The 17,385-nt window shown below is 44.4% G+C and overlaps 2 protein-coding genes across 4 annotated transcripts in view; one reads left to right on the top strand and one right to left on the bottom strand.

Annotated features, from left to right (window-relative positions):
* LOC134339020 (histone H2AX-like) overlaps nt 1–17,385 on the bottom strand; it is a 622,359-nt gene that overhangs the window by 5,212 nt on the left and 599,762 nt on the right. The gene's annotated exons all lie outside the window — the stretch shown is intronic.
* Nucleotides 9,313–17,385, top strand: part of LOC134339131 (tectonic-3-like) — a 77,550-nt gene continuing 69,477 nt past the window's right edge. Inside the window, exons 1-2 of one of the 3 annotated variants that reach the window (XM_063035474.1) lie at nt 9,313–9,449; nt 14,210–14,327. In XM_063035474.1, the coding sequence (XP_062891544.1) occupies nt 9,323–9,449; nt 14,210–14,327 (245 nt within the window). In that variant the 5' untranslated portion in view covers nt 9,313–9,322. Of the gene's footprint in view, nt 9,450–13,686; nt 13,770–14,206; nt 14,328–17,385 lie in introns of those variants that run through there. The other 2 variants (XM_063035472.1, XM_063035475.1) reach the window with 2 other exon arrangements.

Below are 17,385 nucleotides of genomic sequence, written 5' to 3'. Positions count from 1 at the left end.
TATTCAGCCTTGATGGAATGGTGGAGAAGATTCGATGGGTCAAATGGCCTAATTCCGCTCCTATGTCTTATGGACTTATGCTCTCATCTGTAAAAGAATAAAGACAGAAATAGGAAACCAACTATAGTACAATGAACTGAAAATCTACTGAAAATTTACAGACAAACGGGTGATTATGCAAACATACAAAGCCTTGGGACTCACGCCACCAGATTCGGGAACAGTTACTACCCTAAAACCATGACCAAAAGGGATAACTTCACTTGCCCTACCATTGAAATGTTCCCGCTACCAACAAACTCGATTTCAAGAACCCGTCATCTCATGTTGTCAATATTTATTGCTTATTTGCTTATATAGTTGGTTTCTCTTTTTTTGCATTTGTACAATTTGTTGTCTTCTACACTCTGGCTGAACACTCTGGTTGAGTGGTCTTACATTGATTCTCTTATAGTTATTATTCTATAGATTTGTTGAGGATGCCCACAGGTTTGTATATAGAGACATATATATACTTCAATTATAAAATTTATTTTGAACTTTGAACAAAATAAAATAAAGTTACAAGAAAAGTTATCAATTAGTACGATATAAAGCAACATCAGGCCGTGGCGTTGAGAGAGGAATACAATGTAATGTGCTGAAGACACTTTTTCAAAACTCGGCATGAGGGCTGGAGATGGAGGAAGGATCTATCCCAGGCACAATGTAGTGATGTAATTACAAAGAAGGCACAACAGCAGCTACACTTCATCAGGAATTTGAGGAGACTTGCAAATTTCTAGTGGAGGGCTTTCTAACAATTGCATCACCTTCTGGCACGGAGGGGCCTCTGCGCAGGATCATAAAAAGCTACAGGAAGTTGTAATCTCATCCAATTGCATCATGGGCATTAGCCCTGCTACCCCCCAAGGACAACTTCAAAAGGTGATGCCTCAAAAAGGCATCACCTGTATTTAGGGACACCCCCCATCACCCAGGATATGCCCTCTTCTCATTGGTACCATCTAGGAAGATGTACAGGAGTCTGAAGTCACACAGTCAGCTTTTCAGGAATAGTTTCTTCCCCTCTGCCATCAGATTTCTGAATGGAAAATGAACCCATGTATACCACCTCACTATTAATTTATTTTATTTTTTTCTGCTCTCATTTTTAACTGAGTACTACTGAATTAATTTATTTTTTATATATGTTTTTATTGTAATTTATAGTTTTTATTATTGTGTATTGCAAAGTACTGCTGTTAAAAAAACAAATTTCATGACATATGCCCGTAAGATTAAGCATGATTCTGACTCTGTTTCGGAGAATTTGGCTCGAGAGGCTTTGGTGCGAAGAGGTGGAGGATGTGGTGCAGGGTGGAAAGGGTAAGTAGATCTTTAAGTGAAATGTTTGTGAGAGGAAACAGGTAAGAACAGGTAAGGTTTTACTTTGCTGTTTATCCTTTGTTTTGGTGTAGGCAGGATGGTTATGATGAGCACAAAAGATCCTGCAGATGCTGGAAATTCAGAGCAATGCACACAAAATACTGGAGGAACTCAACAGGTTACTCAGCTTCTATGGAAATGAATAAGCTGTCAATGTTTTGGGCTGAGACTCTTCACCAGAATTGGATAGTAAGAGGGAAGATGTCAGAATATGAATGTGAGGAGAGAACATAAGAAATAGGAGCAGGAGTAAGCCACCTGCTCTGTCATTCTATAAGATCATGGCTCATCTCCACCTACCTGCCATTTCCTCATAACCCTAATTCTCCTATTATACAAAAATCTATCCAACCTTGTCTTAAATATATCTACTGAGGTAGTCTCCACTGCTTCATTGGGCAGAAAATTCTACAGATTTACCACTCTTGGAGAAAATCAGTTCTTCCTCATCTCCATCCTAAACCTACTCCCCTGAATCTTGAGTCTATACCCCCTAGTTCTAGGCTCGCCTACAGTGGAAACAACTTTCCTGCCTCTATCTTATCTATGTCTTTAACAAGGCTGGTCTGAAAAAAATCACTGAACAATTACCATCAATAGATCACTTGCAATACCAGAGGAAATAACACACTGGACCATTGCTACACCACCATTAAGAATGCATACCGTGCTATTCCACGTCTGCATTTCAGGAAGTCTGATCATCTAGCTGCACTTCTACACCCTGAATATAGGCAGAGACTGAATACTGCAGCACCAGCAGTGAGGACCAAGAAGGTTTAGACAAGGGAAGCACAGGAGCGCCTACAGGACTACTTTGAATCAGTAGACTGGACTGTATTCAGGGATTCCTCTTTGAATCTGGATGAGTATGCTACAGTTGTTACCAGCTTCATTAAAACCTGTGTCAATGAGTGTGTGCCTACAAAGACTTACTGAACATTTCCAAACCAAAAAGCCGTGGATGAACCAGGAGATATGTTGTCTGCTGAAGGCTACATCTGTGGCATTCAGGTCTGGCAACCCAGGCCTGTCCCAGAAAACCATGTATGATTTGAAGAGGCTATTTCAGAGGTGAAGAGACAATTTCGAACGAGGTTGGAGGCGATATCAGATGCACGGCAACTCCGGCGAGGCCTGAAAGACAGTACTTCCTACAAAGCAAAACCCAATAGTATGAATGGCAGTGATGCTTCACTACCAGATGAACTCAACGCCTTCTATGCACGCTTTGAAAGGGAGAACACAACTACAGCTGTGAAGATCCCTGCTGCACTTGATGACCCTGTGATCTCCATCTCAGAGGACAATGTTAGACTGTCTTTAAAGAGACAGAAGTTCCTGATGGAGTACCTGGTAAGGCTCTGAAAACCTGTGCCAACCAGCTAGCAGGAGTATTCAAGGGCATTTTCAATCTCTCATTGCTACAGGCAGAAGTTTTCACTTGCCTCAAAAAGGCAACAATTATACCAGTGCCAAAGAAGAATAATGTGGGCTGCCTTAATGACTTTCATCCAGTAGCACTCACATTGACAGTGATGAAATGAGACGTTGGTTATGACTAGACTGAACTCCTGCCTCAGCAAGGACCTGGACCATTGCAATTTGCCTATCACCACAATAGGTCAATGGCAGACGCAATCTCAATGGCTCTCCACACGGCTTTAGACCACCTAGATAACACAAACTCCTACTTCAGGATGCTGTTCACCCACTATAGCTCAACATTTAATACCATTATTCCCACAATCCTGATTGAGAAGTTGCAGAACCTGGGCCTCTGTACCTCCCTCTGCAACTGGATCTTCGACTTCCTAACTGGAATATCACAGTCTGTGTGGACTGGTGATAACATATCCTCCTCGCTGATGATCAACATTGGCACACCTCAGGGGTGTGTGCTTAGCCCACTGCTCTACTCTCTGTATACACATGACTGTGTGGCTAGGCATAGCTCAAATACCATCTATAAATTTTCTGATGATACAACCATTGTTGGTAGAATCTCTAGTGGTGAGATATGCCAACTAGTGGAATGGTGCCACATCAACAACCTGGCACTCAACGTCAGTAAGACGAAAGAGCTGATTATGGACTTCAGGAAGGGTAAGATGAAGGAGCACATACAAATCCTCATAGAGGGATCGGAAGTGGAGAGAGTGAGCAGCTTCAAGTTCCTTGGTGTCAAGATCTCTGAGGATCTAACCTGGTCCCAACATATCAATGCAGTCATAAAGAAGGCAAGACAGCGGCTATACTTTATTAGGAGTTTAAAGAGATTTGTCATGTCAACAAATACACTCAAAAACTTCTATAGTTGTACGGTGGAGAGCATTCTGACAGGCTGCATCACTGTCTGGTATGGAGGGGCTACTGCACAGGACCGAAAGAAGCTGCAGAAGGTTGTAAATCTCGTCAGCTCCATCTTGGGCACTAGCCTACAAAGTACCCAGGATATCTTCAGGTAGCAGTGTCTCCGAAAGGCAGCGTCCATTATTAAGGAACTCCAGCACCCTGGGCATGGCCTTTTCTCACTGTTACCATCAGGTAGGAGATACAGAAGCCTGAAGTCACACACCCAGCAATTCAGGAACAGCTTCTTCCCCTCTGCCATCCGATTCCTAAATGGACATTGAAGCTTTGGACACTATCTCACCTTTTTAAATGTACAGTATTTCTGTTTTTGCACATTAAAAAAAATCTATTCAATATACATAATTGATTTACTTGTTTATTTATTATTATGTTTTATTTTTTTCTCTCTCTCTGCTGGACCATGCACTGCATTGAACTGCTGCTGCTAAGTTAAAAAATTTCACGTCACATGCCAGTGATAATAAACCTAATTCTGATTCATAACTTTATATGCTTCTATAAGATCTCCTCTCATTCTTCTGAATTCCAGCGAATACTGACCTAGGCGACTCAGTCTCTCCTCAGTCTAACCCTCTCATTTCTGGAATCAACCTGTGAACCTCCCCTGCACCACCTGCAAAGCCAGTACATCCTGTCTCAAGTAAGGAGACCAGAGCTGCCGCCTCACCACTACCCTGTACAGTTGCAGCGTAACCTCCCTGCTCTTAAGTTCAATTCCTCCCATATTGAAAGTCAATATTCCATTTGCCTTCTTGATAGCCTGCTGCAGTTGCAAACCAACCTTTTATGATTCATGCACAAGCACAACAGCAGGTTGCAAGTATTTACCATTTAAATAATAATCTGCTCTTTCATTTTTCTTTCCAAAGTGGATGACCTCATATTTACCAACATTGTACTCCATCTGCCAGACCCTTGCCCACTCACTTAACCTATCTATAGCTTTCTGCAGTATGTCCGTATTCTCTGCAAAATTTGCTTTTCCACTCAATTTAGTATCATCAGCAAAGTTAGATACACTACACTCGGTCCCCTCTTCCAGATCGTTAATGCATATCGTGAACTTCTGCAGGCCCAGCACCAGCCCCTGTGGCACACCGTTCACCATTGATTGCCAACCTGAATCACACCCATGCATCCCAATTCTCTGCTTTCTAATAGTTAACCAATCCTCCATCCACACTAATTTTTTTAAATTTCAAAATATACTTTATTTAAAAATAAAATTATATACAATAAACATTCAATAACTTTCCATCCTTCACATACGTTTCCATTATGGTCTGTACATATCCATACTTATGGCCACCCACGTGGCACTCCAGTTGTTCACCTTAGCACATCATTGTTGAGGGGTATACTCCCCGCCACCCGACCCCTCCCACTCCCGCGGGTGAAGAAACCTATACTGTGGTCCTTCCCCACCGGGCCCTTGCGGTGGCTGCACCGAGTTTCAGTGTGTCCCTCAGCACGTACTCCTGCAGCCGAGAATGTGCCAGTCGGCAGCATTCTCCCACGGACATCTCCATGTGCTGGTAGATCATCAAGTTTCGGGCCGACCAAAGAGCGTCTTTCACTGAGTTGATGATCTGCCAGCATACATCACTCAACAATATGCATCCTTATCTTATGGATAAGTCTTCTATGTGGCACTTTATTGAACGCCTCTTGTCCCTGACCACACACCAGATTTGAGGCAGCTAATCTAATGAGTGTGACTACCTGTTGAAACAGAGACTCCAGGTAACTCTCCCAGTCCCTGATGTGCCGCAATGTTTGATGCTCTGATTCTGGGTCATCATCTTTGAGCCCGAGTTCCTCAGCAGCTAACACTTGCTGCAGATGGGGTCACCAGGAACCACAGTGGGATCCACCAGCTCCCAAATCATGCACATCACCTGATCCCGCATCATCCCTACTTTATTTAATTAGCTGTAATTTGGCAATTTTTTTCATTCAACTACTACGAAAGCCTTACCCTCTGCTTACCTGTGCCTCCTCGCCGAAGCCTCATGAACCAAAGCCTCAAGTACCCACTCATGTACTGGTCCACTCACACAATGGCTGCTCTGCTTCGACCCTGCTTTACTTTTATTTGCTCCTGCTAATGAATCACGAATCAATTGGTCTGCCGCTATTGCGCCAAGCCATTCGAAATGCTCCATTTTAAAACTCTTCTCTGCGACCTGTGCAAGGCTCTCTCTCTCTCTGTGAATTGATTGGTCCACCGCTAATGTGCCAAGCCCCACAAAAGGCCATATTTTAAACTCTTTTCCCTGACCTGTGCAAAGCTCTCTCTCTCTCTCTGCGAATCAATTGGTCTGTCACTAATGAGAGGAGCAGGAGTACAAGCTAGAAGGTGACAGGTGAAATCATGTGGGTGTGAGATTGGGAAAATGAAGTAGGAAGCTGGGTGGTGATTGAAGAAAAGAGAAAAGTGCTGGAGAAGAAGGAATCTGAGAGGAGAGGAGAGTGGATCAATGGAGAAAGGGAAGGCAGAGGTGTACCGGGGGAGATGATAGGCAGGTGAGGAAATGAGATAAGAGTTCAGAGCTGTGTGGTGAAAAAGGCACAACAGCACCTCTTTCACCTCAGACAGTTGAGGAAGTTTGGTATGGGCCCCCAAATCCTAAAACTTTCCACAGGGGCACAATTGAGAGCATCCAGATTGGCTGCATTACTACTTGGTATGGGGACTCCCTTAATCGCAGGATTCTGAAGAGATTGGTGCGGACGGCCCAGCGCATCTGTAGTTGTGAACTTCCCATGATTCAGGACATTTACAAAAACATGTGTGGTAAAATGGCCCGAAGGATCATTGGGGACCCTAGTCACACCAACCATAATCTATTCCAGCTGCTACCATTCGGGAAATGGGACCGCAGCATGAAAGCCAGGACCAACAGGCTCCAGGATAGCTTCTTCCACCAGGCCATCAGACTGATTAACTCACGCTGATTTGAGTGTATTTCTATGAAAGTTCTACTTATTATAAATTATTATAAATTACTACGATTGCACATTGCACATTTAGAAGGAGATGTAACGAAGATTTTTACTCCTCATGTATGTGAAGGATGTAAGAAACAAAGTCAATTCATTCAATTCATTCATTCATTCATTCAGAGTGGGGAATTGAAGAAGAGGGAAGGAGAGGGGATAAATACTACCAGAAGCTGGAGATGTCAATGTTCATGCCATTAGGTTGGAGGCTGTCTGGTTGGATAGAGAACATAGAACAGTGCAGCACAGTACAGGCCGTTCGGCCCACAATGTTGTGCCGACCCTTAAACACCGCCTCCCATATAACCCGCCACCTTAAATTTCTCCATATACCTGTCTAGTAGTCTCTTAAATTTCATTAGTGTATCTGCCTCCAGCACTTTGCATTCCAGGCACCAACACTCTGAGTAAAAAAACCTTCCTCTAATATCCCCCTTGAACTTCCCACCCCTTACCTTAAAGCCATGTGCTCTTGTATTGAGCGGTTGTACCCTGGGGAAGAGGCGCTGGCTGTCCTCTTAACATCTTGTATACAACAGGATATGATAGGACGATGAAGATATACTAGTCAATAGAATCTATGGCTAATGGCCAGTAATACTTCAGAATTAGTTATGTAACACTCCAATAGTAAGTGTTACCCTAGAACCCTTTGGCTTCCGTATCTTGTCTCAGCATGTCAAATGGCTCCAGTCTCATGCTGCGCAAAGTCCTGTCTTGTCTGGGTTCAGTGCACACTGTCTGTAAATTATCCTTGCCAGGACATTATCTTAACCCTTGACATGCTGTACCTTCCACACCTTCTTCATGATAGCATCAATGTGTTGGGCCCAAAGACCGATCTCTGAGATGGTGAGGTATTGCATGTTGTCTAGTAAGGTAAGGTGTTGACCAGTACCTTCAGAGGAGGCTCATCAATTAGATTACGATGCACGGGATCTGAAGTGGAAAGGTTGGGCTGTTTCAAATTCCTGGGAATCAACATCTCTGAGGGTCTATCCTGGGCCCAGCATATCGATGGTGGACTGACATGTCAGAATGGGAATGGGAAGTAGAATTGAAATGGGTGGCAAACTGGAAATCCTGCTTTTTGTAGTGGATGGAGCGAAAGTGCTCAACTAAGTGGTTTCTCAATCTGCGTCGGGTCTCACCGATATACAGGAGGCCACATCAGGAGCACCAGATACAGTAGATGACCCTCAACAGGCTTAGGTGAGTTGTCGCCTCACCTGGAAGGACTGTTAGGAGCCCTGAATGGTATTGAGGGAGGAGGTGCAGGAGCAGGTGTGGCACCTGTTCCCTTGCAAGGACAATTACAAGGAGGAAGATCAGCGGTGAGGGACAAGCGATCCCAGCTCTCATCCATGCCGGGTCTTCACAATTCCCTTCGACCTTCCCCTCTCTGATGTCCTCAGTAAAGGCCTCACCCTTGTTCCATTGTGCCCAAATCTCAGCGAGTTCCGCGACCGCCATGAGGCAGCGGGTCCAGATCCCAGAGCGTGTCGGAGTGAGAGAACATGGTGCTTGGATGACGATTTAAGCACTGGGCCAAATTGGAAAGGTCTGATACAGGTCGAATTGAGGTGGCGAGGGCCAGGCCCCGAGTGTATCGAAGCGACAGAACCCAATGTTTGCATGGCGATTTAAGTGCTGGGCCAGATTGAAAAGGTTAGGGTGTTCGAGGCCTGAGGCGAGGGATGGTCAAATTCAGCTCTCTGCTCTGTGAAGTTTACTGGCTTCTGTGCTGAACAGAGGGTCTATGGATGGACTGACTTTCTTTCCCGGACCTCAGTTCTGAATGTTATTTGCTTGCCTTTATTGTTTACACGATCTGTTTTTTCTCTCTCTGCACATTGTCAGCATTTTTTGTGTATGTTGCTTGAATTTCCAGCATCTGCAGATTTCCTCGTATTTGCGTTTTTAAAAGTGGGTTCTTTTCAGTTTCTTGTGGCTGTTTGTAAGGAGACATATATCAAGGCTATGTAATATATATATATTTTGATAATAAATGCACCTTGAACTGGTTAGCTGAGAGTTAACTCGCTGGGTTTCCATGCTGTATTTCTAAAATGAGAAGTCAAAATAAATTAATTTCCTTCTTAAATGTCTGCAAACTGCACGTGTAACTCGAAGGCCGTTAGGTTTGCTTTGAAACGTGAATAGACATTGTTCGAAATGTTTGCAAGGGTTCTTTGATTGACACGCTCCTCCCTCCTTGTGACAGCTGTCCAGTCACGTGATCCTAAGCGGAGTGGCGGTGACCCGTCTCCCGGCTTTGATTGGAGCTGACATCACAAAGGGGAACACCCGCGTTGCCGGGCAATGGGTGCAGTGAGAGGAAAAGGGTAACGTCCGGTGAACAAAGGGCGCCATGACGTCACAGGGGATCCGCAACCCTGGCAGCGATAGGCGTGCGCGAAGCCGATGGCGTCTCGTCTGTGGACGTCGTGTGGCGAGCTCGGCGCGATGACGTCAGGCGGCACCGTCACCTGGCAACGGCGGCGGCTGACGTACGATGATGGCGGCGTTAGCCGCCGCTGCCGTCGCGGTTATTCTGCACTCTTTGTGTTTGCTGCCGTCGGCTGGTGGCGGGACCGGGAGCTCCGGACGGCCAGAGACAGGGGAAAGAAACCTAAGGACGGGTAAGACGCTGGAGGGAGGGGAGTGTGTGGGAACTTAGCGGGTCAAGCAGCGTCTGGGGAGGGGAGTGTGGGGTCAGCCTTAAATAAAGATAATCATGTCCTTCCACTGGTCGAAACTCGTCCGCCCGCGGTCTATGAAATTTCCTTTTGCAGCTTTGAAATGTGCGTGGGCAATGTTTGCGAGGCTGCTTTGATTAACAGTTGATTGACACTCTCATCCCTCCCTCCCCGGGATAGTGAAGGACCCAAATGAGATCAATTCATACAATGGCACGTAGTGCAAGGTAAGATAATAACAGCACGTAGAATAAAGTATAACTGCTACAGGGAGATTGAAAGTTTGGCTGAGTGGTGTCATAACAGCAACCTCTCAGTCAATGGCAGCAAAACCAAGGAACTGGTCGTAGTCTTCAGGAGAGGGAAACCAGAGGTCCACGAGCCAGTCCTCATCGGAGGATCAGAGGTGGAGAGGGTTAGCAATGTTAAATTCCCGGGTGTTACTATTTCAGTGGGCCTGTCCTGGACCCTTCAAACTTTCTGCATTATCACTCAGAGTTGAACTGCACGTGCATGTAACGAGAGCGTCTTGGACCTCCAGGTGGTCCACAGCAGGGGGTGACTGATAAGTCTGTGGCCTAAGGGGGAAGGAGATGAGTTATACAGCTCTCGTTACATGCAAGTGCAGTTCAACTCTGAGTGATAATGCAGAAAGTTTGAAGTTAATAATTCACCTCCTTCTACCTTAGGCCACAAACTTATCAGTCACCCCTGCTGTGGACCGCTTCTGGAGGTCCAAGACACTGACTCCTACAAAGAAGGGATCCGTATGTTCCACAACCGCTGGACTAAGTGTGTAAATGTAGGAAAAATAAATGTGCTAGGTTTTCTAAGATTGACCTCTTCTACCTTAGGCCATGAACTTATCAATCACTCCTCATACTACAGTTTACAGACAAATGGGTGATTAGGTGTAGAATAAGCTAAAGCTACAAGGAAAAACACAACTAAAACAACAATCTGAACCTAAATCCAACAATCCTTGCACTTGGTGAAGGGCAGGTCCAATTTTTATGCTGTATGACAAGGGTTAATACGATTGCAGGGAGATAAATGGGGGAAACAGAACTGACGGGTGAGAGCTGGCATCGGATCAGTGGGTTGAATGGCCACATCCAACATCATCAAGAAAAGAGATTGGAAGGCTGAGGGGAGTAACGCACCAAAAGTGCTGGAGGAACTCAGCAAGTCAGGCAGGATTTATGGAGGGGAGTAAACAGTTGATGTTTTGGCCCAAGACACTTCTTCAGGGCTGAGACCTTCATTAGGCTGAGAGGAGACTTCAACGTAGGACTGTGTCAGGGACTCCAGCTTCAGACATTTCTTTGGGGTTTACTCCCAAAGCCTTCCCCATGAGTGGGTACAGCCACAAGGCAGTGGAGGTTTGAGATCAGATGAGCCTTCCGCCAGATGATGTGCCAACCACAGCTGATGAGCCCCATCTGTCTGGAGGGAAGATGTAATGGAAGTGAATAAAGTGAGGATACATCTCCATGCAACGGGTCGTAGATCAGCTGCTGCTTTTACGGGTTCAAGTTTGAGTTTAATTGTCTTGCAACCATACATGAATACCCATAAATACAACCAAATGAAACTGCATTACAAGGTCAAAATACAGTATCAGCAGACACACACAGTGCAAAGTAAGTATAATCAGTAAAATACAGTCACACTAAAAAAAATCGTAAAAGATCCTGAGTCCCAGAATGTTGCAGCAGTCTGCAATCAAACACCATCCGGCTTGTCTTTGCTGAGTGAACACTGGGGGCAGCATCGACTCCAACTTGGATGTTGCACCTCACTGCATCCACTGGACGACACCAAATCCAGTGATCGCAGGAATGGGGAGGAGAAATTAAGAGTGATGTGAAGGTGGGGGCAAAATTACCTCCACATGACATTCTCAAAGTTCAAGGTAAATTCATCATCAATATACATTATATGTTGTTATATGCTGCCTTGAGATTCATTTTCTTGCAGGCATTTACAGTAGAACAGAAATACAATAGAATCAATGAAAAATTATACACAAAGACTGAGAAACAACCAATGTGCTATGGATGATAAATAGTGCAAATAATAAAAAAAGTAAATAAATAATGCTGAGAATATGAACTGTAGAGTCTTTGAAAGCGAGTCCATAAAGTGGAGTCCATTCAGAGTTGAGGTGAGTGAAGTTATCCACAGTGGTTCAGGAGCCTGATGGTTGCATGGTAATAATTATTCCTGCACTTGGTGGTGTGGTACTTCCTGACGGCATCAGTGAGGAGAGAGCATGGCCTCGATGGTGGGGGTCCTTGATGATGGATGCTGCTTTCTTACATCAGTGCTCCTTGTAGATTTCCTTTGTACGGATGCTCCTATGTGCAGAACTGAAAGAGACTGCAGAAGGTTTGTAATCTCAGCCAGCTCCTTCATGGGCACAATCCTCCCAGTAATTGAGGATGTTGTGAAGAAGTGGTTCCTCAAGAAGGCGGCATCCATCAATAAGGACTGTCAGCACCTGAAGCATTCCTCTTCTCACTACCACAGCAGGTACCATGCACCTGCTGTCCATCTGTGTTGCTATGGAAACTAGTATCATGAGTGGGGGGCATGGTAAAAGTGAACAGAATGAGTTGCGTCTTCTTGCTTTGTGTGTTGTTGTTTGCAGTTGAGGACGGATGGATATCATATCTTTAGTTAAATGCACAATTATGCTTAACCTGCACTTGAGCATGCTTAAATTCCATCGCTTCAAAATTGTGTGTTTGCTAATAAAGGATCGAATGCATATCTTTGACTTTGGAACGATCATTATTGGAGGTGGGGGTGTGTCATACAAGAATAACAAATCTGTGGGGATCGCCAGCGTTGGCAAGAGAGATAGACACTTTATTGATCCCAAAGGAAATTACAGTGTCACAATAGCATTACAAGTGCACAGATATAAATGTTGGAAAAGAAATAGAAAGAATGAAGAAAATACTACAAGCAACCTAACAGGAGGGGTTCATCACTTCCCCTGCTATTGGTTGACTCACTATAGAGCTTAATGGCCAAGGGTAAGAATGACCTCATATAGTGTTTTTTAGAGCAGCGCAGTTGTCTTAGTCTATTACTAAAAGTGCTCCTCTGTTCATCCAAGGTGGCATGCAGAGGGTGAAAAACATTGTCCCCAATTGCCAGGATTTTCCGTAGCGTCCTTTGTTCAATCACAGCTTCCAGTGTTGCCAGTTTGACTCCAACAACAAATCCAGCTGTTCTAATTGGTTTATTGAGCCTGTTGGCATCATCCGTGTTGATGCCATTGCCCCAGCACACCACTTCATAGAAGATTTGGTTTGATTAGAATTGTCTGCTAAAACCACCAATGGAAAGCAGGAAAAGGAGCCTGAAGACCCAGACTCAACATTTTAGGAGACATATATCAAAGTCAAAGTATTCATATTGGAATTGGTTTATTGTCATCATGTGTCAAGGTGCATTGAAAAGCTTCATTTCTGCATACCACCTACACAGTTCATCACATAAGTACATCGTAGTAGTACAAAGTGACAAGTAGTAACAGAACGTCACAGTGAATGTTACAGTTACAGAAAAATGTACAGTGTAGGTAAACAATAAGGTGCAAAGGCCACAATACCTTGGTCCTATGATAGTGCTGGTGAGATATAGTGACATTTTGTGGGCAGTTAACAGAATTACTGACTATTCTACTTAATAAACTTTTTCTGGACTGTGATCACTGCAATATGCAGCCTCTAGTTTCCCTTCGGGAGCTGTGTTTTGGAACCATCTGTACGATCTAGCACTTCTGCGGTATCCTGAAGGATTCAGTGTGCTGGACTCTCGAGTGCAAGTACAGCCGCAACGGCCATTGCTGGAGTGGACTTTGGCCCGGATCGAAACCTGGGGCCAGATTGAAGCGGCAGAGCCTGAGCCCAAGAGCAGAAAATAAACATATATTTAGCCGATTCAAGCGCCGAGCTGAATATAATGGGAATTAAGCCATTGAGGCTGAGGGCGGAGGGTGAACTAGCGTTCGGCTTACTACTCTGTGAGGCTATACTCACCTCAATGTTGAACCAGCTTTGTGTTGCTCACTTTTGGGGACTCTGCGATTCGAGTTCTACATATTATTTGTTTAGTTCTTAATTGTCTGCACTATTTGTTTCTTTCGCATATTCGATATCTGATAGTCTTTGTCAGGTTTCTTGTGGATTCTGTTGTGACTTTGTTTTGTGGCTGCCTGCAAGATGACGAATCTCAGAGTTGTGTAAGGTGTGTATCCGACGATGACAGGAAACCTGTGTGGGAGAGTTTTTAAAGGTGGAAAAGCTGTTGCACTGGAGCCGTTCCACTCTCTTGACCTCTGGTCCAGGTCCAGTGGAACAGACAGGCGTCACAAACATGGGTCTTCCTTGGTTGCAGTAGATGACCAAGATGTCTGTGGTGCCTTATCATACCCTTCGCTCCTGAGGCGTTGAGGCTGAGGACGGAGGGTAAACTGGTTTTCGGCTCACTACTCTGTGAGGCTTTTCTCACCTCAGCGCTGAACCAACTCTGTGCCTGAGAGGGGGAAGAAGAGAGTGGGATGTGGGGGGTGGGGATGTCCAAGGCAACGAGAAGTTTGAGAGTCCATCTTTATTGTGCTAAAGGTTTCTCAGATCTTTGGAGGCTGTCATTGCTGTATTGTAAGGTTATGTCTTCTCTTCCAGCAGTTCCTATTTGTATCTGTGACCTGACCCCAGGAATGTGCGAGCTGAACTGCTGCTGCGATCGTGACTGCTCCACCACTGATGTCCGTGCTTTCTCATCCTGCCTGCCGGGCAGTGAACCGTGAGTCTCTTTCAGTTACCATTGCTAGACCTGGGTGTTGAGTGTGTGAATGGCTAACTCCAGCTTATTATTTGATATGCACATGTACACACAGGGATCTGTTCTGGCTCCCCAGGTCTTTGCAATTTTTTAACAAATGACTTTGGATGAGTAAGTTGAGAGGAGAGTTAGAAGCTTGCAGGTGACATAAAGATAGGAATATTTTTCCACAGAGTACTTTTTACTTGGTGTGTTTAGGTTGTCCAGAGTGGTAGCACCTCTGGTGAAGTGGTTTTAGTGTCAAATTAGGGGAAGCTTGCTCTCCTTTGGTCCCTGTGGCTCCAAGTAGCTGTTTGTGTGCGACAGCAGCCACACACTGGTACACCGCTCTGACAGGTGGGCTAAACCAGATGAGGGTAGCTGGTGGACATATACCCCGGTGAGAGAGGGACATGCCTGTCTTAGCATGCGATTTACAATGAGATTCAACTGATAGGAAGGTGGTACTGCAATGCTCTATAGAGTATGAAGAACATGACAAGGCACAGAAGACGTTACGGTCATCTACTGTGACCAAGGAAGACCCCAGTGTGTGACGCTTGTTCATCCCACTGGACCCGGACTTTAAGGTTGAGAGAGTGCGATAGCTTTTCCATTTTAAAAACTCTCATGCGCAGGTTTCTTGTCATCATCTGACATGATGGACAATCACCACTTTTTATTTATTTAGAGACACACTGTGGAACAGGCCTTTCCAACCCAATGGCCTGCAGCACCCAGCAAACCATCTGTTTAACAGTAGCCTAATCACAGGATAATTTGCAAAGTCCTATTAACCTGCTAACAGTTACGTCTTTGGATTGTAGGAGGAAATGGGAGCACCCGGAGGAAACCGCGCTGTTATGGGGAGTATGTACAAACTCCTTACAGACGCTGCTGGAATTGAACTCTGAATGTCCCAAGCTGAAATAGCATCGCACTAACTGCTACGCTACCGTTGCTTGGAGTACTATGTTCAGTTCCAGTCTTCTCATTATAGGAAGGGTGAGAAAGCTTCAGAGAGGGTGTAGAGCAGATTTACCAGAACATTATCTTAAGAGGAATGGTTGAACTTGCTAGAGATGTTCTCTTTGAAGCGAAGGAAGCTGAGAGGTGATTTGTTATAAGATGATAAGAGGTGTTAATAAAGTAGGCAGCCAGCGACTTTTCCTGGGGCTGATACGAAGGGATATAATTTTAAGGTGATTGGAGGAAAGTGCAGGGGGCATATCAGTGTGGATATGCAGTGGGGATTTTACAAAGTTGTGGGTACATGGAATACATAGCCAGGGGTGGTGGTAGAGGCAGTTACATTAGAGACGTAAAAGAGACGGTTAGATAGGCATATGTATGTTGGAAAAATAAAAGCATAAGACATGGGAGCAGAACTAGTTCATTCAGTCCATGGATTCTGCTCTGCCATTCCATCGTGGCTAATTTATTATCTCTCTCATCCCTATTCTCTTCCCTTCTCCCTGTAACCTTTGTTGTTCTGGCTAGTCAAGAATCCATTAAACTCCTTTTTAAATATACCCAGTGACTTGACCTTCACAGCTGTCTGTGGCAATGAATTCTGCAGATTTACTACTCTCTGGCTAAAGAAATTCCTCACATCTCTGTTCGAAATGAACATCCCAGACTCCGAGACTGCCCCCACTATAGTAAACATCATCTTCATGTCAATTTTATTTAGGCCTTTCAATATTCGATAGGTTTCAATCAGATCCCCACTCATTCTTCTAAACTCTAGTGAGTACAGGCCCAGAGTCCTTAAACGCTTCTCATACATTAACCCTTTCATTCCCAGAGTCATTCTTGTAAACCTCCTTTGTACCTTCTCCAATGACAGCGCTGCCTTTCTTAGATAAGTGGTCAGAACTGTTCACAATATTCCCAAGTGCTGTCTGACCAATGTCTTGTAAAGCCTCAAGATTACATCCTTGGTTTTATATTCTAATCCTCTTGAAATGAATGCTAACATTGCATTTGCCTTCCTCACCACTGATTCAACCTGCAAGTTAACCTTTGTGGAATCCTGCATGATGGCTCCCAATTGCCTTTGCACCTCTGATTTTTGAATTTTCTCCCTTTTTAGAAAATAGTCTACGCCTTTATTCCTTCCACCAAAGTGCATGACCATACAATTCCCAACACGGTATTCCATTTTTCACTTTTTTGCCCATTCTCCCAACCTGTTTTTCCTCCTGCATTCTCTCTCCTTGCTCAGCACTACCTGCTGCTCTGCCTACCTTTGTATCATCTGCAAACTTTGCCACAAAGCCAGCAATTCTGTCATCTAAATCATTGACATATAAGGTGAAAAGAAATGGTCACAACACTGACCACTATGGATCAGCACTAGGCACCGGCAGCCAGCAGAAAGGCCCCCTTTATTCCCACTGTTTGCTTCCTGCTAGTCAGCTAATCTTCTATCCATGCTAGTATCTTTCGTGTAATATCATGTGCTGTTATCTTGTTAAGCAGTCTAATTTGTGGCATCTTGTCAAAGGCTTTTTGAAAATTCAAGCCGGAAACATCCACTGTCTTGCCTTTGTCTATCTTGCTTATTATTTCCTGAAAGAATGACAACAAATTTATCAGACCAGATTTTCTTTTCAGGAAACCACGCTGAATTTGATCTATTTTATCATGTGCCTCCAAGTACCCTGAAACCACATCCTTATATTATACGCTGATATTTTCCCAATTACTGAGGTCAGGCTAACTGGCCTATAATTTTCTTTCTCCTGACACCTTCCCTTCCTATAGAGTGGAGTGACATTTGCAATTTTGCAGTCCTCTAGAACCATTCCAGAATCTAGTGATTCTTATAAGATCATTATTAATGCTGCCACAGTCTCTTTAGCTATCTTTTTTCAGAACTCTGAACTGTAGTCCATCTGGTCCAGATGTACTGTCTACCTTCGGACTTTTCAATTTCCCAAACACCTTCTCCTTAGTAATAGCAACTACATTCATTTCTGCCCCCTGAGACTTGAACTTCTGTCATACTGCTTGTGGCTTCCATGCTTAAGATTGA

Source organism: Mobula hypostoma, chromosome 28, assembly GCF_963921235.1.
Source record: "Mobula hypostoma chromosome 28, sMobHyp1.1, whole genome shotgun sequence".
NCBI lineage: Eukaryota > Metazoa > Chordata > Chondrichthyes > Myliobatiformes > Myliobatidae > Mobula > Mobula hypostoma.
Note: the sequence above shows the minus strand (reverse complement) of the source record. Positions and strands in the feature narration are given on the sequence as shown.